Source organism: Mya arenaria, chromosome 5 (genome assembly GCF_026914265.1).
Source record: "Mya arenaria isolate MELC-2E11 chromosome 5, ASM2691426v1".
NCBI lineage: Eukaryota > Metazoa > Mollusca > Bivalvia > Myida > Myidae > Mya > Mya arenaria.
Genome location: NC_069126.1, coordinates 30,536,042 through 30,557,837, shown reverse-complemented (window position 1 = coordinate 30,557,837; position 21,796 = coordinate 30,536,042). Strand labels below are relative to the sequence as shown.

At 34.1% G+C, this 21,796-nt stretch overlaps 3 protein-coding genes across 12 annotated transcripts in view; 1 reads left to right on the top strand and 2 right to left on the bottom strand.

Annotated features, from left to right (window-relative positions):
- LOC128234775 (dual oxidase-like) overlaps nt 1–4,580 on the top strand; it is a 58,244-nt gene extending 53,664 nt beyond the window's left edge. For all 9 annotated transcript variants that reach the window (XM_052949283.1, XM_052949286.1, XM_052949282.1 and 6 more), the window contains 3 exons: nt 368–523; nt 1,491–1,622; nt 2,934–4,580. In XM_052949283.1, the coding sequence (XP_052805243.1) occupies nt 368–523; nt 1,491–1,622; nt 2,934–3,056 (411 nt within the window). In that variant the 3' untranslated portion in view covers nt 3,057–4,580. The remainder of the gene's footprint in view (nt 1–367; nt 524–1,490; nt 1,623–2,933) is intronic.
- A 722-nt stretch (nt 4,581–5,302) lies between these two features.
- Nucleotides 5,303–14,205, bottom strand: LOC128234839 (beta-1,3-galactosyltransferase 1-like). Its single transcript, XM_052949378.1, has 3 exons — nt 13,973–14,205; nt 6,724–6,844; nt 5,303–6,547 (listed from the first exon to the last, which is right to left on the bottom strand). The coding sequence occupies exons 1-3, from the start codon at nt 14,003–14,005 to the stop codon at nt 5,553–5,555; spliced, it is 1,149 nt and encodes a 382-aa protein (XP_052805338.1). The 5' UTR covers nt 14,006–14,205; the 3' UTR covers nt 5,303–5,552.
- Nucleotides 14,206–16,655: 2,450 nt separating this feature from the next.
- The window catches only part of LOC128234694 (coatomer subunit alpha-like), a 29,482-nt gene continuing 24,341 nt past the window's right edge, over nt 16,656–21,796 (bottom strand). The window contains exons 27-31 of one of the 2 annotated variants that reach the window (XM_052949108.1): nt 21,297–21,407; nt 20,532–20,693; nt 19,561–19,673; nt 18,833–18,914; nt 16,656–17,193 (exon numbers count right to left, since the gene is read on the bottom strand). In XM_052949108.1, the coding sequence (XP_052805068.1) occupies nt 17,134–17,193; nt 18,833–18,914; nt 19,561–19,673; nt 20,532–20,693; nt 21,297–21,407 (528 nt within the window). In that variant the 3' untranslated portion in view covers nt 16,656–17,133. The remainder of the gene's footprint in view (nt 17,194–18,832; nt 18,915–19,560; nt 19,674–20,531; nt 20,694–21,296; nt 21,408–21,796) is intronic. The other variant, XM_052949109.1, reaches the window with a different exon arrangement.

Sequence of the window (21,796 nt, the reverse complement as noted above, 5' to 3'; positions counted from 1 at the left end):
AGCAATTTGTCTTTTAAGTTTTTTTTTAACATATTGCAATTTTAATTTTCCTTGATTAACGCTATTCTGATTTGTTTCTGTTGATATACAGTCAAACCCCGTTGGCTCGAGCTCGAAGGGACCGATAGAAATTGAGCCTCGGAAAAATTCGAGCCAAGCGGGAATGCTTAATACCTTCAGAATACAGAAATCGGTCCTTTTCGTTTAGTTCGAGCCAACAAGAAAATCGAGCCAAAGGAGTTCGAGCCAACGGGATTCGACTGTAATTGCTTTAAAGGCATCCATATATGTAGTCGTTCAGTTATTTGGTTGAAATTCTTTGGAATACGATTAATGATAAAACGGAACGGGCCTTCTCATTTTCCAGCTGTACTTTATATGGGTGACGGGCAGTCAGCGTCACTTTGAATGGCTTCTGGACATCCTGCAGGAGGTTGAATCTATTGACACAAAGGGCATGGTCTCCATTGATATATTTATTACCCAGTTCTTCCAGAACTTCGACCTTAGGACTGCAATGCTGGTAAGACTATTTTATAAATTGAACTAATAATGTACTGTATAAAAGTAGGACGACCATGGATTGTCTAGTTCTAAGTTCTTAGCCGTTCGTGCTATGATAAGAACAGAATCTTTTGAAAAGCGTATCTCTGTATTTTTATAGAAATGAATTACAATCAAATGAAACCAAATACAGTTATTACTCATAAATACAAAACTCCCAAAGAAAAGTGTGCGATTATATGTATAAGTTCGTCTTAGTATCTGAGACAAATCTGAGAGTTATTGTCTAAATCTTTGTGGCGGTTGACCATGGAGTAGGCATCGTCTACGTGTTAAAACTTTAACCTTGGCTAAAACTCATGTAACTAAAACCATTGAAGCTATTCACACGAAACTTTGTACGCATGTTATAGTTTAGTGAAAATAGTGTGTATGTGTTACAAGGCCAATAACTCTGGCTTAATTAACTATCAAGGTATGCCCATGGTCATGCAAACACTGAAGCCTTGGTAATAACAATCATTCAAGATACTACTAGTAATATGAAAGTTCGACACATGTTACTAGTGCCAATTTTCACACTCAGTGTCAAGTTATTTACGAAGTTTGCAAAATACATAATAAACGTTAAAACTGTCATTGCTGAATAAACTGTTCAAGATAATCAATTGAAGGTTTGTTCACATTTTACCAGTGACAATTTGCAGCAAAGCCCGTAACTCTATTTAATAAGTGTTGAGTTATGCCCCTTGTTCGTCTAAAAGATAATATACGAGCGTTGACGTTTTCTCCACATCTATCATGTTTCTATATACAATACGTGTATACCACGTGATAAATTACGTCTTCAATCGAAGCAAAATATTGCCGTCCGACGAAGCATTTATGACGCAATTCATCACGTGGTATATATTAAACACTGATATTAAAGATAAACAAAACGAAAACAGACAATAATATGTCCTATATCCACTGTCGTTTTTCAGTATATTTGTGAGGAACATTTTCAAAAGTTGTCCGGTGGGAAGAGCGTGTTTACCAGCCTTAAAGCCAACACCCACTTCGGCCGACCACACCTTTCCAGCATGTTTAAAACCCTACACAGGGCACACCCGATGGTTTGTATTTATTTATTGACGTATTTGAATTAATTCTTTAACGTTACATTTTGGTAGTTTTATGTCTTCTGCCGAATTGAATATAGTCAAACCCCGTTGGCTCGGACTACCAGGGACTGGCAAAAATACCTCGAACCTCGGGAAATTCAAGCCAAGCGGGAATGTCTACCTGTAGTTGAAAGAAATCGGTTCTGTACATCTAGCTCGAGCCAATGAGGAAATCGAGCCAAGCGAGTTCGAGCAAACGGGGTTTGACTGTATATCCTTATGTTTATAGTTACTTATCATAAATACTATGATATGTGTTTTATATCCGGCTGAACACATGGGTTGGTCTATATTTGAGTAGCTCATGTCTTTACAAATGAGCAAACCCCGCATCATTTAGCTCGAGTCAAAGAGGAAATCGAGCAAAGCGAGTTCGAGCAAAATGTATTCGACCTTAATTGCGACGGAGCTGTTCTTGTAGCATTTTTGTCGACGTTGTTCATGTAAATGTAGTAACGTTATAATATAATCGTATCTCTCGTTTTTAACTGAATTCCAAAGGAGCATGTATGCCCACATGAATTATGAACACTATATATCTAGTGTGTAAACCAGTAATTGATGTTATTGAACTATTCATTATTACGCACAGTGGCCAGAAACTGGCTCAGTGAGAGTCATATTTGATAAGCATATAGAGAGATGTTTTTTTCTACCTTCTGTACCCTGTACGTAGGAGTATATTGTAAATCGTTGAAAACAACCCCCATATAAATGTATTGAGTTTGAGTAGAGACGCTAGACGCAAAAAAAACCCCGAAAATATTTGTTTCATTGTAAAATTGCAATGACAAGAGCATTGATGACGAATAGCATCTCTTTTTTTTTTTCAAAATAGCCATATGAAGAACATTTATTTTCTTTACATTTGAGAGTTTACGTTCCTCAGTCTTATTCGCAAACTTAGACTTACGATGTTAGCGAATATGGGGCCAGGGGTGGTATTCAATATGTAACTTAAGTCAATCTTACAGTCATACACAATTGACTTCATTTACTGTATACGCCCATTGTTTATATCATGCAATCCGATTAGCTACATCGGTCTTAGATCCAATTAAGACCAATATTATATACCACCCCAGGACTTTCGATATTAAGCATGTACGAAGTATTACAATGTTGCTATTGTATAAGTACATATTATTTTTATTTGTCACCATTGTGCACTTTATGCCTATTGTGTCTACGACCTCCTGGTTTATTTTAAATAAAACTTGAAACTTGAAACTTATAAGTCATTTTTTGGTATTTTCTTTCCAGGTGCGTAAGATCGGTGTGTTTTCCTGTGGTCCCCCCGGTGTTACCAAGAGCGTGGAGAGGGCATGTGTCGATAGTAGCAGAACCACCAAGGCGCTGTTTGAACACCATTTTGAGAACTTCTAAACATTCAAGGAAAATGAACTATAAGTAGCATTACAGCAAGGCGCTGTTTGAACACCACTTTGAGAACTTCTGAACATTTCAAGAAAATGCATAATAAATAGCAGGTCCACCAAGGCGCTGTTTGACACCACTTTGACAACTTTTAAACATTCCAGGAAAATGCACTATAAATAGCAGATACAGCAAGGCGCTGTTTGAACACCACTTTCAGAAGTTATCATCATTCAAAAAAATAAACCATTAGTAGCAGTCCACTAAGAAGCTGTTTGAAATCCGCTATGGGAACTAGCATTCCAAGAAAATGAACTATAAATTATGTAGCAGGTCGTCCAAGGCTTTTTTTGAACACCACTTCAAAACATTACAAGAAAATGAACTGAACATTATGTACAAACGTTACAATGGAATTTTGTTGCTGTATTTCTTAATAATTTGTATCATTCATGTTGGCCCTCCTGTTCGTCGAAAGTGTTCCAGTTTCGGGCGTTGGTAGGTCCGAGCGAATGGTGATAACAATCAAAGTGTTTTGTAAACCATTTTAAGTGTGCTGTGATTAACTCTCCACAAACAACGTGCTTAAGAGAACTACTTTCATACGATTGAAATACATAGAAGTAGCTGATAGTTTGGCTTGCTTGCCAGTTTAATGTTCTTGGAGAATACTGCTTATGCCTCTTCTTCCGTATTTGTAATTTCGTATATTACTTATGTAATACGTGTAAGTGCTAAACAATCGGACTGGCTCGGCCATTTTCCTTCGAAATAACCACGGATGTATATGGACGGTTTACAATGTCAGAATTCATTACATTTATTTACGCTGTAAAAAGAGTGCGTAGTAATTTCAAATCAAAGCCAAGTTTTCAATTACAGAATACACAGGACTCTGTGCTGCTTTGTAAGTTTTCAGGTTTTGCGCCTATCTGACACCAAACATAACGTAAGGCAGACTCAAACTTTGTAGGCGTCGCCACCATTTTAGCTTTACGAACTACTTTTTCTAATGCACATGCATACATCCGAGGCTCGTCGTATGCAGGAGATTGCCGAGGTGTTCCGATTTAGTGCTAAAATTATCAAATGTAGATATTTTAAGATATCTCGATGACTGCTGTGTGATCTTAGTACTAGGATATATTCCAATTCGCAATAATGACTTAGAATATTGTTTTGTGGTTTTCCTTTTAGCTATGCCTGTATCAGCTATTTCAGTTTGGGCTATTTCATTTTGGTAGTATACAGTTCCCAATGTTATTCAGAATTTAATTTAATTATGTGGCTTGTGCCATACATGTATATAATATCAATCATTTCACTTTGGTATTCGCTAGAACTGAAATACATGTACGTAGATTATCGCCATTTTCACAATAGTTTAAGCAGCTGCGTGCACTGAGTAAAATATAAAACTAAGTCTAATGCACTGGCACCGGATTTTCAAACTCAATCATTTTTTTAAAAAATCAAAAAAAAATCTTAAAATTATAATACCGAAAATGTGAAAAAATATTGAAAAATATTATTTTTATAAATATATGCACTTTGTACTGTATAATATACTAATATTATGTACTAGTATATTATACAGTACAAAGTGCATATTTATAAAAAAAATATTTTTCAATATTTTTTTCACATTTTCGGTATTATAAATTTTAGTTCGGAATTATAAGATTGTTTTTGATTTTAAAAAAAAAATGATTGAGTTTGAAAATCCGGTGCCAGTGGTCTAATGGTATGAACTTAACAGAAAATAGTATTGATAATTGAAATTCACAATTTAAGTAAAATTAATGTCCTACATAGAAATGTCCATATAACTTGTCTATGATTTTGATAGACATGTATGGTGTATAAAAGAAATCTCCCTTTTTTCAAGCGCAGAAGAATATTGAAACGTTAAAAGTAGCCTTCTTTTAGTCTTATGAGGTACTATCCATGCAGATGGAAACAAAATTAATGATATTGGAAAGCAACATACCAATTGATCAGTTAGAACATCACCTGGGCCAATGATTAGAATCAATTTTAACAACAAACTCAGAGAAACTTGTTATATACTCATGTATAACATGGACAACAATAAACGGCTCAAAATACAGTGAAAATGGCGAATGTTTTTGCATAGTAAACAATTTGTCTTTGTTATACGAGTTTAATAAGGTTAGGTATATACGCAATGTGTTTAAATTTGCATTTGTTTAACCTGTTGATTTCCAAAAAAAAAAAAAAAAAAAAAAAAAAAATTACAAATAGTGTGAAATAAGTTATAAAAGCATTATATTAATCACTCTCGTTGGCATGCTGTTACGCGAGAGTGTGGTCTTGTATTGTTATTTGCATTGGTTATGAGGAGAAATACATTGATTTCGTTATTTTCTAGGAACAAATTAGCGTTATTTTATGTTTTATTTATGTGTTGGTTTGTTTTATTTACACAATTTACATTAAATGGCAATTCACACGTTTCTAGTTTTATTTGTCATTTTACAGTCTTCAACTATCCGCAAATTTAGTCAAATAATTGTTAGTATTTGTATCACAGTCCACTTCTTTGCTCTGCAGCTGGGAGAATATCACAAACATGTCTGCTTCCGTCATTTGATGAGCTGCAAGGGTCTTTTGAAAAACACAACCTGTCGGTTCTCTTCTGTTAAAATCCATTCGTCCATCGTGTTGATGGAACAGGTTCAACGGTTTTGCAGAAAGACCCGTTATAAACACATCTTCCATGCTAAGGAATGGTGAATTCAAAGTAGATCGGTAAAGGTCCTTGATCACAGATGCGTCAAAAATATACGCAGGTCCTGCGCAATACGTTGGGAAAACATTTCCACTGTACTCCGTTTTAGACACATACCATTTGGAATTAATGTCTCGAATTGCTGGTGCTTTTTTGAAAACATGACAATAGAAACCTTTTCGTCTCTGTTTTGTTGAGTCTAAAGCCCCGACAATGTTTTCAATATTTGCATAAACATCATCGTCAGTTTTCATATAAAATTTCGCATTCGGACAATAATCGATCATCCACTGTAACATAGCGATCGATTTGTAGGTCAAATCCTTGTATTGGTCAAGTAATTCGACTTGTATAATATCGCCATATAATTTCGCCTCGTTTGTTACCGCTGAATAAGATCGCGATTCCACACCTAGACCAACAAGAAAAAGCAATTTAGAGTTCGTATCATTTCCCGTGGATCCCCAAGTGTTTCTTATTGCATTTCGTCTTTTAAAATTATTCACGTTGCTTATGACGATTGTTAGCAAACCCCAAAGTTCACCACCGGGTGTTGTTTCATTCCGTGCGCATGCGCGGTGTGGATTTACTGAAAATGAATAAATTCGTTCATCGCTTGCTGTGGGGTTTGAAGAATTTATACTTTGTGTGTCATGGAGTTTTCTTTGCGTAATTCGTTGAAGTACATTCTCGTTTAACGCACCAATCGTCTTTGAAGATGAAGGACCATTTGCAAAGTGTCGACTCCCTGAAAAATAAATACCCCTGCATTATAGTATTGTTAAGTGTCTTAAATTTATATAAGAAATATATTTGAAAACAGCTTTAAGTTGTTGTTTTTCCACATCTATAACTTAAGTGATCTTATCCGGTACGATTACCATGGTACTGGTTAATAATTTTCAACAAGTTTTAATAGCGTACCGTATGCGTATCCGGAATACAGCCTTTGACGCGTGACGTCATCCGTAACGGAGAAAAACAGAACGTTGACGCCAGCACACGCACAGAGGACAAAAATAGCAAATCCAACGATTTTCCGCATCTGAAAAAAAGAGAACAAAATAATTGCATGTAAAATAATGTTGAATGAATTAAAAGCATGTAAATACAATAAATTTGACGTCATCAAGGTCTGTGATAATATGAAATAGAAATCCATTTGTACAGAAAGTTATGTGTTGCCTTTCAGAATAATCACGAATTTTAATTTCTCCCACCCAGAAAATTAGATCCAAATATTTGGACGTGCTGGAAATCCTTATCTTGCCTACGGGCAACGATAAAGAGTACCGGTATGTGGAAATAGACAAAAAATATTTTTGCTATATTTTGTTTAACTGAGGTGGGAGAAAAAGCATCTATAATGGCCGCTAGTGTAAGATTCTAAGTATCTTCCATGGCCGAGAGTATAAGATAGGCTCATCCCAACCGGAGCGTATGGTGTTTTGCGGAAACGAGGTTTACCGAGAAACTTGTGAAATACTGCATTCTCATGGGACAAAATATAATGCTGATCACCAACGGTGTTTCATGGATACCAGTTTAATTTTAATCCTCTTTAATCTATTCAAAAAATCCAAAAATAAATAAAATATATTTAACACAAATAGCACAAACTAATACTCGGTTCTGCAGCCAGACTAAATGGCAACGGATGAATAAAATTGATATCGTTTCCGTGGAAACATTAGATAACACAGATAAGACATGTTGTGGAAACATTGATCATTATCAGTAGCTAAACTGCATTCGATGATTGATTCGGCATAACCTGTACGATTGAAAATAGCGTCTGAGTTTTGGGAAGATTTTATTGCAAGCATTTTATTTCATATTTCAAATAAGCATGATTCTGCAAAACAATTATCTTCTAAAAAAATCCCTTTTATAAGTTGCATGGCACTTATTTTCGATTGTCTGATTATTTTATAGTCTAAGGAAATAAAAGAATTTGTGAAGTGTGTATATAGTCTTTTTTTAATTGTTCAATATTGAAACATTCCGCGCAATTGTCTTTGATTTTATGTAACGATATGATTCGAATCAGAAATGTTTTAATTTTAATCACGTCCTATCTGTTGAAAGGTCCTTTCTGTCGAAAAGAGTTGGGGAATTAGGTTTGATCAGTGTAAGATCGTTTCATATTTCACCCAGTGAGCACCAAAATATATAGTTCGCGAGTGGCTTATCTACGAGTGAAATATCAACTTTAGGTGTTCATGAGGTGAAATATATTGCTTTCTAACACTGAAACAAACTTTTTTTTTAAATTGGAGTTAAAGTCATTTAATCACACTTTTTTTAGAAAAACGCGCCAATTGGTATTTGCATGTAACGTTATTTCGAAAATGACGTCCTTGAAATTGTGTCCAAGCCATGTGCACGCTGACGTTTCATTTGGAAATGAGAGCGGGCTAAAATGATAAAACAGTGAATAGACTCAATTTGATAATTTCACTGTTTCAAACAATCTCTATAAACCACCGCAAAGTATATAATAAATGTTTTTAACATCCACTCATTTTATGACAGGAATTAAAATAAGATTATTTCTCGCGGATTTGTGGAATGAAGTTATGCATCATAATAAAAAAGTCAACGATTGGCAACGACAGAGATATGTGACAATATATTTTCCTATGTTTACCAGCTAATTTCATACGAAAATAAAACTAATTTATTTCGGAATGCATTATTTTGACTGTATGAGCAACAAATGGAATTGTTTTGGCATGATAGGCGCTTTCTTGGCGTTTATTTTTCGATGGAATTACCGATACGCCATGTTTTCTTACAAGCTTCGGTGTTGAAAGCGTTCTTGCGTGCAAATGAATGTCTGCGAGAGTGATTATAATCCGCGTTCGGGATTAAATCGTTTTCTGGAAGGGCGGTTTTTCCTGGTGAAGTTTGAAGATTTTAGTGTTCTACCGGGAGTCGACTGTATTATTAAGCTCATAAATAGCTTTGTAAATGTAAATGGGTTAAATCAAGTGTATGTTTTTAGTCAAATTGGTTGTTGTTTTAGAGTTTATAAAGGTGTGCCCGCGCCTATTGGCTTATAGAATGGTTCGTCCCCGCCTAGTGCCCCATCAGGGATTCGCTGATACTTTAGCATCAACTTTTCCCCCGGTAATGCATCTGAAAACTCTTTTATTATAACTTATTTTCTCTTTGATACCGAACTTGCATAAAAAATAAGTAGAAAAATATATTCTGGTTAAAGTGGGGTGCGAACCCAACCCGGTACATTCAATGATAACTGAAAACAAAACCTCACGACCAAAAGGGATCATGTAAAAAACATCAAGTAAACTTAACCTTTAAGCCTTTTGATGAATCGCGTTACTTACGCTATTCAAAATCGTGGACTTCAAAGAGAATATTTGAGCATATATAAACATTTGTTGAAGGGCTCTAGCCGTCAGGGTCATAGTTTTAACACCCCTTATGATTTGCAACGCTTTATTTCGTTATACAAAAAGTGCTTGTTATAAAAACATTTTAAGAGTATGCACATGAGCTATGAATAACTAACATTTAGACAAGTCCTACTAAAACTAATTTAGCCAAAAAGCAGCCTAAGCCTAGATAAAAAGGCATGTCTTTGTGCGATTTCGGTATTGGCAGACTGGTTAAAGTGAAGCTAGAATGACAAGAATGGCTTCTGTTCCAAAAAAAAAGGAACGTAAATAAACATATAATCAAAGACTCAAAACGTTTCTCTTAATAATAAATTGTGGTTCAGATCATTCATAAAACAGCTTCACATATTTTGTTCATAATCAATTTAAAGTTTTATTTTGAATTGAAGGGCTGTTCTCTACGGTTGAAATTATCCATATAAACAACAAACATATGAACAAGTATTTTGTTGAACAAACTCACAGTATTCGCTTTCATCAACAGTTACTGTTGTTTATGCTCCATGAACTGACCCGAACATTGCTTACAAAGAGAGGCTATAAGCCAGCACATAAATAACACAAATATTCCGAGAAACGCTACATAAATACCCCATAACCTCGTAAAACAAGACCAGGCTTGCTGTTGATTAATGTATATTTTATTTCTGTCTATCAAAATACCGGGGATTAGCCGCAGGTTTTATGGCTCTGAGATTCAAGAAAAGTTTGGAAAAATTGAAGTATCTCAAGATTAATTTGGAAAATTCTTGAAACTTGAAACTTTTTTTTCAAAAAAATATGCAAAGTCTTACATGCAATGCAGGATACATAAGCAGCTCAAATAAAATAGCAATGGAAAACGGCTTACTATATAATTTATAATGTTTAGTATAGTTTAAAACCATTTAGTACCATTATTTGAAAAAGATTCCATGAACGTTTTAAGTCAGATGTATTTTGAAATCTCATAATTCTAACACTTATGAAAAACATATTAAAATACTTCAAATGGTATAAATATAACTGTAACCAAAATCACATGATAAGCAGGAACTCTTAGTGGCTATCAGAGATCAAATATACATTATCCAGGGCTCCAGCCAGGTTTTGAAAAGGGCAGGGTGCTAGGTCAGAAAGGGAACTTTTGATGCGCATTGAATGAGCCTTAATGGGGCACTTGCAATTCAATTTATATTGTGTATGTGTTTTAACTACTTTTAATACTAATAGTTTGTTATGAAAACTTTACCTGTTATCTTTACTGAAGTGTCAAAATTATGTGTATTTATTATTATTATACTTATTTTTTGCAAACTGACTTGACAATATGTCCAATAAATATCCAATTTAGTTCATAACCATCAAAGAGGGCTCTGTCAAACAAAGGGGCAAAGCAGGGCATAGTGAAAGGCAGCAGGGTGCCGGAAGAGAGCAGCAGCCCCCCCCCCCCCTCCGCTATTTATGCAAAGCTGGAGAACTGATTATCTATCGATGCGTTACTTTGTTACATACAATATTATATTATGTGGCTTATGTGTAAAACACATATACAAAAAACATCCAGTGCAACGTAAGTTTTCACTTTACTTGCAAACATTACATATGTGGCTGCAGATTTTTTACCTTCACATAACCACTTAGCTTTCATGGAAATACTTGCGAAATTAATGGAGGATATGTCACAAAAAATCTACCAAATGAAAACCAGATACGCGAAATTAATCCCGTTAGTGTTCCTTTACTGCCAAAACATGTCGAGTTAATTAAGTGATTGCATGAAATCTTTCGCTAAAAATACCCACAACATGATGAAGTTATCAACAAATAAATGATATATAATTTATTTATTTATGATAAATCCATTCAAGTGCCACTCTTATTCAATATTAATACATACACATATATAACAAACATAATTTTTGAGTGATAAACCTTTAACTACTTACTAAATGGTACATTTATGGAAAATATTTATTACTGATAACAAGATGCAAAAATGATAAATGATTGGTGAGAGCTAAAAGATTTACTGTGATCTACTATAGTCGCATGAGGTAGAAATTCTGTGCTTTGTGCACATTTCTTTCAAATTAAAATAGGTATCCTTCATTAGAACCACTGTTTTCGACATTTGTTCATCCTTTTTGGAATAATAAAACAATAGTATTAATTATGGTAAGTCTTATGTGGGAGTAAGAGTGCATCTTTAAGCTGTTCAATTAACATTGAGAAAACTATCTTCTTACTAATTGCATAGTTGCAGTTAATAGCAAGCAAGATTTCGTCTTAAGATATTTGTTAAGTTTTCATGAAATATTCGAGTTTCCACTTGCTAGATAGTTATGTGACATATCCGCAATTATTAACACGAACTATTTCATGAAAGCTAAGTGGATATGGTTTATGCCAAATTTCTGCCACCAAAGCAACATCACCAAGTTAGTTCATACCAATGCTTCAAATAACTCAAGTTTATATGCATGAAGTTGAAATTGCCATTTTGAATTAAAGCTGCACTCTCACAGATTTATCGTTTTTACAACTTTATTTTTGTCTTGGAATGAGGAAGTTTCTGCGTAAATATCTGCAAACCAGTGATAAAAGACTGCTGACAAATGATCAGTTCGCAGATTTCATATAGTCGTTCCAAAATTAATGTTTTATGGCTTAAAACGTTAGGAAAAATGCATAAAACGTTATTTTTTAAACTTCAATATAAAAATCTGCGATCTAATTTTTTGTCAGCAATCTTATATATCACTGGTTTACATGCACTTTCACATAAATTGGCTCGTTCAAAGGCAAAAAAATAAAAAAAAAAGTTGTCAAAACGTTCACACGCAGCTTTAAATAAATAATCATAGTTCCTATATTTCGTCTTTCTTGTACATCAGCGTGATGATGCTATAGGTAACATAGATTTATTATCATCAAACCTCTGAATGATGAATGAGAATGATATTTCGTGTATAATGAAAGTATTATTCCGTCTGTACTTGCTTTCTTTCGGCAGATCAGCCCGCCTGGATTTCGTCAGAGATAACGAAAGGTTAACGATTATTTACGGTGGCTAATTAGGGCCAATTATCCTGGAGATACTCAATTAGGAATACCGGATCTTGATAAACTATCAGAGTGCTTGAAGTATCTACATAATGGAAGGGGCGGCAGAAAGTTGGAAGCACTATTTTATACTTAGTGGGCTCTTAAAATATAATGAAAAGAAATGTATTCTTTCAGATTGACAGTTTTGACTTTGATTTTATTATTTTTTCTTAGAATCGGATGATTTTAGCCTTCAATTCAGTCATATAAGATAACCGACAATAGAATATTTATTTATTTGTTTTTTGGAAAACTGCCGAAAAACTCATTTTTCTTTAAGCATTAGTAACGCCTTTTGCCATAACAGATCAATTTCCGAACGTAACTATGAAAAACTGCGATCTGATTTTTAGTCAGCAGTCTTATATCGCTGGGTTCTAGATATTTACGTAAAAATTGGCTCATACCAAGATGCAAAAATAGTAAATAGCTCTCCCACAGATTGAACGTTTTTTATTTTATGTCTTGGATCTAGCCAATCTATGCGAAAATGTATGGAAACCAGCCATATAAGACTACCGATAAAAAATAGATCGCAGATTTTTATATTAAGTTCAAAATTGATGTTTTATGCATTTTTTTTTAAACCGTTAGTAACGCTTTCAGCCATAAGTTATTAATTTTCGAACGAATATGAAAATTTGCGATCTGATATTTTGTCAGCTGTCTTATAACACTGGGTTCTAGATATTTACGCAAAAATTGGCTCATTCCAAGATACAAAAATAGTTGTCAAAACGTTCAATCTGTGAGGGTGCAGCTTTAACATCCATATTGTTGGTCCGTGATATAATGTTATCAACAAGTCCAAATGTTTTTATTTGTTTTGATTCTGTATGAATAAATAACAGATGTCAAGTAGGAGACCCGGATCCTGATAATGCACCGAGTGCTTTTTGTGTTTACATAATAATAGGGGCGAAAGAACTTTGAAAGATTAATTTTTATACCTGGTTTGTTTTTGTTAATAAATGAAAAAAAAATCATGATATTTCGCTTTAACATCCGTAAACTTGGTCCGTAATATTCCTATATTTTTCAATTAACTAGTCCTAAGTATAAAGTTCGATCTTTTAGGCTATAACATAAAAATTATGTCAATAAGGAATTCCGGATGTTGATTTTTTATCAAAGTGCTTGAAAGTATCGTGATAAAAAACAGGATGAAAACACGTTTTGTTTATTGAGCACGTATTTTTTTTGAGATTATAATGAAAAAATACGAGTTCTTTGTTCGAAGATCCGCAAAGTTGGTCCGTACTATCATATCATTATCAGTTTATGACTCATTCGATTCATTCGGTATTTTTAATAGGCACACAAAATATAAAATAAATAGAAAACGTTTTTAGCTCGGTATCTTTTTATAAATTTATTGTAAAAAATATGTGTGTACTTTTGTTGGACCTTCCTTAAACTGTACGTCCATAATGTACTTCAATCTCGTTTTCTATTCCTTAAGAGCAAATACAATTGCTGTGGTCATGTTCACGAATCGTTATTCATGTACCTGTAAACATAATCACTTAAAAAACTAATACGTATTCTTAGTATCTAATAAGTTTATTCCATAGTGAAAGAATTTAACAAGAAAAAGAACTAGAACGGATGAAAATGTTTCAAAAATAACGAAACAAAGAAATAAAACAACCACTACCTACCATATTAAAATCCAAACGCTTAGTAATTTGCATAGCAGAAACATTCTAGGCAAAAAGAAAAACATCCGAGATAGTTAACCATCAAGCTACACAAGTCTTAAAATATCTTCAACAGCTCGTAAAAACGTGGAATTTAAATCCCACATCGTATAATCAGGCAGTTTTTCGTGCTTCATACAACAGTGGGAGAAGCAAGAAACATCTGTTTGATATTTGGGCTGCAGACAGGTCGGAAATTGATACCGTACTGAAGGCGAAAACGATAAAATAATGATTCAGTAGCCTTTGTATAGATAGAATATAGATAGTCTGGACTCCGTACACAAAAACAAGCGGAATAATAGTTTATATCATACAATAAATAAACAAAAATATTGATTTTTTTTTGGAGGAGAATGATTTTTTTACCTTTTTTTACGTTGATCGGGTGTGTGTGATTTTTTGACGATAAAAAACGATTCAGTAGCCTTTGTACAGCTAGTCTGGACTCCGCACACACAAACAAGCGGAATGAGAGTTAATATCATTCAATAAATCGATTTTTTTTTTAAATTTTAAATTGGGGGGGGGGATTTTTTTGACGATAAAATAATGATTCAGTAGCCTTTTCTTCAGTCTGGACTCCGTACACAAAAACAAGCGGAATAACAGTTTATATCATACAATAAATAAACAAAAATATTTAAAAAAAATTGGAGGGGGATGATTTTTTTACCTTTTTTTACGTTGATCGGGTGTGTGTGATTTTTTTGACGATAAAAAACGATTCAGTAGCCTTTGTACAGCTAGTCTGGACTCCGCACACACAAACAAGCGGAATGAGAGTTAATATCATTCAATAAATCGATTTTTTTTTTGATTTTTTAAATTGGGGGGGGGGGGTGACGATAAAATAATGATTCAGTAGCCTTTTCTTCAGTCTGGACTTCGCACACAAAAACAAGCGGAATAATAGTTGTCTTAAATCTGGAATTTCAAATATAGATTTATAAAAAGAAAAGTAAATGGAGTTGTTTGTGTGTGTGGTGGGGGAGGGTGTACTTTAAACGATACTATAATAATTCAGAAGTATGGACTCTGTAAACACGAAAAAAAAAACGAAATAAATATGTTATGATATCTGAAATATTAATTGTTAGTAGCCAGGGTAGGGTGTCTTGATTATGCACACAAAAACCAGAAGTATGTTTATAATCTAAAATGCTGCTTGCCATTTTCTTTTAGAAAGTCTTGGGGTGTTATTTACAGCAGAACGAAAGTGTTCTCCTTTGTCCAGTTATTTTTTTCAATGTGGCTTTTTAAAGGCTGAACAAAAAATTAAAGGTCATTGTTGGAAACGGTTGATTATTATGCTTAGTACATCGTTGTTGTTGTTGAGTTTATAAAGGTCTGCCCGCGCCCTATAATGGCTGCATTATGGCTTGACCACGTCACATCCCCAAGTGTGACTTAAACAGAATTTTGAAGCCAAAAGGGGAGTTGCTTAGTACATTTCAAAACGCAACTATTTATAATGCAATCAGCATAATGAAAGAAGCCATACAAAAATTATAAATAGTCAATGTTAAATATTTTATAGACATATATATTCTTCCTTCACATTAAGTTTTAGCTTAAATTGAACCAGAGTTCGATTAAGTTTTCTAAGTCAAGTATTTCAGGGGTCATTAAATAAAATAACTTGATTATACGTCCATTGATTTTATTGAATATAAACATACTTTTACTAAAAAAAAAATATTCTCTTCTTTTGATTTGACTATGGAAACTTGAGAAAGTTAAGCAAAGACATAAAATGTTTTATGAATACCAAACCGGTTTTTGAATTTTGCTCCAAGAATGGTTCAAACTATTAAAGTTCCATAACCACAAAATCAAGGTTACGTACAGTTTCTTTTTATGATAGAAGTTTTGATAATCCCATAAAATAAGCAAAATCGCATGGATTCAAGGTTGCCATATGTGTGTGCATTGAATTAATCCAGAAACAAAGTTGAAAACTAAGTCGAGGAAGTGAAAATATCTTTTAGCCAACCTGGACCTACAGATTTAAATTACATTTATGGCCAAAATCCTTCAATAAAATAGGTCCCTCCTTATGCATGCTTGAAGTCTCCATTTGGTAAACACTAGAGTTGCACCAATTTAAAAATCCTTTGATCAGTCGAGTTATGGAGCCGGTCAGGAACAAATGCCTTATTTGACCTTTAAATGCCTTATCTGTCCTTCAAATGCCTTACCTGACCTTCAAATGCCTTACCTGACCTTTAAATGCCTGATCTGTCCTTCAAATGCCTTACCTGACCTTCAAATGCCTTATCTGACCTTCAAATGCCTTACCTGACCTTTAAATGCCTGATCTGTCCTTCAAATGCCTAACCTGACCTTTAAATGCCTTATCTGACCTTCAAATGCCTTACCTGACCTTCAAATGCCTTATCTGACCTTCAAATGCCTTACCTGACCTTTAAATGCCTGATCTGTCCTTCAAATGCCTTACCTGACCTTCAAATGCCTTATCTGACCTTCAGTCACTCCATGTGACCTTGACCTTTAAGATATGGAACAGGAGATTGGTTATTAACAACCATTTATCTTCATTGGTAAAAACTGCTTGACGAAGAAACTAATTCAAAAGTCCCAATACTTTAGGTGAACTGTTAGTCACCAAGATATATAAACGCATTTATTGAGTTTTTATATTTATTTTCAATAAATAATATGAATTAATGTTATAAATAATTCCGTTTTCAATCTGGAAATATTTACTGAATTTTGCTTAATTTCTGTTGTAAATCAAAGTTTTAACCCTCTCAATCATAAATAATCAGTATGTATTTGTTCTAAAAAAGTTATACATGCTACAGTTTCCATGTGTAATTGACAACACACAACGAGCTATGTATTGCCTATATTTAGCTTAAACGAAAACATAATGGAGATAAAATTCACATAAATTTCGTATAAGTTCAATCAAATGACTTATAAATAACAATAAGCGCTAGGCTGATAAGCACTCGGCTTTACGGATAAAACATATCACACTCACAAATATGCACAAATAGTTTGTAAATATTAATTGTCCAAAACATCCATCAAAATTTATAATTATTATCCCACTGTTGAAGAGTTAGTTATTCTAGAAATCCATTGCACACTGTTTATCGGAACTGAATCTGGCTTATTCTCAATCCAATACAATCCTTTCCGATTTCTGTCACCTGGAATGAGAAAATAAAATAATGATCAGTTATGAAATTATCAATCATCATGAATGGATACAGTATTAAAAATATGCTTTCTGGTGGTTTATAGAGATATTTCAGTGAAAATAAAATAGCTTATTCGAACAGTGAGATATTTTCACAGTTTTTGAAGGTAAGCCTGTTCTCACATTTAACAAACAGGGCTGGGAGACAAAATCAATTAAGTCCATTCAGAATGATACAATGTTCTCATACAATTTGACCGGCTTTTCTGAAACAAGAGCTGGCGGGCAACATGCACGAATAATGTTTTGTCTTAGAAAAGAATAAAATAATGATGTAAAATGTTCCTGTGAAAGGCAATGAAAAAAAATCAAATAAAAAAACAACACAAAATCCGGCAAAACAATGAAACCAGGTTTTTTTAAATGATGGACAGAAGAACTTAGTCATCATTGTGACATTCAGTTTGAACGGCTTTACCAATTTTTAGTAACAGTGACCTGGACCTAAACTCTTCTTGCATACCAATTTTGGTCACAATATGTCTACCCTAACTCAAGTTATTCAGAACCAAATCGTTATCTATTCTTAGTAACAGTGACCTTAACCCTAGGGGCCCCAAACTAAATCCTATAAAAGCTCTCTTAAAACTCTTCCTGTATATCAAGTTTTGTTGCAATATGTCAACCCCAACTAAAGATACTCAGTACCAATCATTTTTCTATTTTTAGTAAAAGTGACCTTGACCCTAGGGGTCCCAAACACAATCCCATGAAAGGTCTCCATAAACTCTTTTTATATATGTAGTCTGGTCACTATACGTAAAACCTAACTAAAATTTTTTGATAACATAGGTGAATTTGATGCCGCCTTCCCACAGGCCCGCCTGAATAACGACGTATGTCATTCTTAAAACCCGGTTTCTCTCAGATTAACCTGACACAATGTGCCCTAAAACTTTAACCTACCCTAAGTTCCTTTTAAAGACAATCAGGGACAATAATTTAATGGAGTTATGTAACCTCATTGTATGATGGTCCTGAACAACTGTGTGAAGTATTAAGTGAAATGAATGAAGGGTATTGGAGTTACAAGTGAAAATGCCAACTTGCCTTTAAAACTTTAACCCGATGCCGACACTGGGGTGATTAGTATAGTTTTCTTATTTTTTGATTAGTGGAGCTAACAAGAGGCCTATTAGGGCCTATGCACTTCTGGCATGGCTTTATTGCTCATTTTCAATCCAGAACATGTTAACAAAGACAAGGGAGTGAAAAAGAAGAAAAAAAAATCTACAGTGACTAAATAGAGGTTGTCTCCCTTAGACTGTAATATTTTACTTGGCAACAAGCAATTGAGGCACATATGGGTAATGTGCTGGTTTAAAAAATGAACAGAGAAAAATGGCAAATCCTGCCAAATGAATGAAATGATATGAATGTTTTACTGCATTTATATATATATATATAATATACAGCATAAGAGCTGGTCTTGTTGTTATTCAAGAAATATATTATTTTTGTATATTCCTTTATTTAAAAGATGACTAATATTTTGCCTAAAAAATTGCTTTTAAAGCGGGAAAATGGACACTTTAATTCTTTTAACAAAGGACAGCCTCCAAAGGCCCGTAAAATCACTGACTACATACCTTGGTAACTCTGCAGGTCTCGCCCTTGAACTCCGGCAGGTAACAGGCTCCGCTGAGAGGACACTTGACGACTGGCTTGCCCCTGAAAAACCGAACATGATAATTTCTTGATATATTTACTTATAAGCCCATGGGTGTATTGGACTGGGTTTTTTATATGATAATAAGAAGAATTCTAGGAGCGATTAAGTACCAAAAAGAAGTTTTCAACAAGAAGTACTACATTTATTACATACTCTTTATGTACATTTGGCATAGTCAGTGTGTGTATACCACGTTATAAATGCTACGTTGAAAGGCAATATTTTGCTTCGAATGATGACTTGAAACAAAGATAACTTCACTATTTTAACTGAAAAAAAGCGCAGTCTAAGTGGATTTCAGAGCCCTGCCTTCAGTATTTTACCCGAGTTTGATTGAGAGTTTAGTTTCTTAAAACACTTCAACAAACTTTTTCACAATACGGCCGTCTGACGGAGCACTGTCAAAACATTAATTTGGAAACAGGTTTGTTGAAGTGTTTGATGAAGAAACTTATCACCTTATCAAACTTCGGTAATAAAACGAAGGCGGGTTTTTTTAACGCGGCATAGACTGCCCTTTGTTTTATTTAAAATGGTGTAGTAAAAGAAAAGTTATCTTTCATTTAAATCTTTATTTTAAGCAAAATATTGCTTTCAGACGTATCATGGTTTACACACACTGATAATCCTTACACCAAAACTTACTTGTATATAGGTGTATATGAAGCTGCACAGATGTCAAAGGGATTATGCTGGTCATATTTTATTTCATGCTCATCCGTTGGGTTCTTCTCACATGCAGCTAGAATCTTCCTGGCCTGTGAGGATTGACAAATTTCATTTTAGAATTAGTGAACTTTACACCAGTTATAATGATTGACTGTTGTTGTTCCCGTTTTTTTAAAAATATAGTCAAAGCATGGTTAACCGCACATAGTCTAAAATAAACAAATATGGCAGGAAAACAATTGTCTGTGGGGTATTTTTTGCAGCCATGATACACATGTATGTATTACTACTCTTTAAACTAGTTCAAAGTTCTATGCAAATAATTTTAATTAATGACCAAGGTTTAGGTTTTGGCCACTAGTGACAATGACATGACCGCATCACATTAAGTTTATTTTTTCTAAGAAAAACGAGACACCCTAAAAACAATCACTGATAGCAATCTCATTTCAATAAACACATTTCAACATCTGGCGTACAATAAAAAATCTTTTATGTTGTGTTGGGGATCAATTCAAGTTTGACTATCGATAATCGGTTCCACTCAGGTAACCAATTATTGAAAATACAATTGTTTTTTGACAGAACCTTTATTGTAGTTTTACTTTTGTGCAATAACTCGTTATCTTTAACTAGGCTTATGGTATAATTATGTGTGTTGTTGTTGCTTTCAGCCATATTGTTAACAATAACAACTGAACACTTCCGAATGGGCCTGGTTCCGAATGTATAAATGAACTCAGAGATAATTGGCATACATTAACAGAACCCAAATAATAAGAGGAAATAAGAGAACAACTCGCGGGTTGAATCGATGATTGGTTATGACCAAATATGATCGATTCTCACCGATTTCAGGCCCAACCAAATAATTTACGATCATTAAAACATCCCTATTTTCATCAATATTTTTTTATGAAAAATCTCATAAAAAAGATTCTACTTACTGTAGTGGCAATTTCTGGTTTAGGTCCCAATTCCAGTAACCGCCTAGCGAATGATGCAGCCGTCTTGCAATTCTTAAGCTTGAAGAACAGAGTCATGGCCGTACGCAACGTGAGAATCAAGTGAACTGGCTGCAACTTGCAGTGGGTGAAATATGCTGCCATCTGAAAAACAGGTGTACACAGGTTTAATGTTTGTGAAAGATCTTATTTGTATTAATATCATACACAGGGTTCTCAATAAGTTTGTCCCAAATAGTAAAGTTACCGACCAGGTACTATTTATTCTACTTGAAATTCACTTAAATTTCCAAATTTGATGCAAACAGATGTTGTCATCAACAACATGCAAGTTGCATTGATAGAAATAAGCAGAAGCCTGTAAGCCCTGCATTGGAAAAATGTTTCTGGGCTTGCCTTGATTTTGGATTTTATTTCATAGTAGGTCTTGTTATTTTGTTTTATCACATGCACCAGAGTTAAAATTCAGGCTGGTTCATCAAATCCTTACTTTGATGACGGATGTTTAATCCTCAGAGAATTACAAAGCTCAGCAAGTTTTGAAATATGGAAAATATTCAGTTAATACAATTGCATACAATATACCGGTATATCCTTTTTTCAATATTTGTTTAATCAGGTAGATATTAAGTGAGTTGATTTGCTATGCTGAAATGAGGCAATATTAAAATCGTCAAAAAGAGTGAAAGTGGTGTCACACATATTATCTGGGTTACTGTAACAGTGTCCACAATACGCTAATCCTACCTCACATAGCCTTTTTTGTTCCTGCAGTGAGGCCTTGGGCAGCTCTTTTCTGCTCATTTCCATAGACAGACCCACAATGTACTCGCGGCATATCTCAACTAGCTGCTGCGCCTGAATGATTTATAAAAGTTAAAAACCTTACTAAAGTAGATCTTCATTAAAGCAAAATAGACAAACTTTACAACAGATCATTAATATACATGTAGGTGATTTTAACTACAGGCAATGAACATTATAAAGGGTAAGTGGAAGGCAGTTATAAATACTTCCATTCATCCTTACAGGTAACTATCAAATTAACAAACTTAAAGGCCTAGTTTAATCCTTCTATAAGAGACCCCCCCCCCCCAAAAAAAAAAAAATGTGTATTGTACACAACCTCTGTGTATTGATCTTAATCTAATTGCCTAATTGTCTTATCAGATCTCTGATCTGAATATCCTGCTGTGCAGTTTTGGAGGTTTTATTATAGAATGGACCCTAAATGGCCTTGAGCCAAT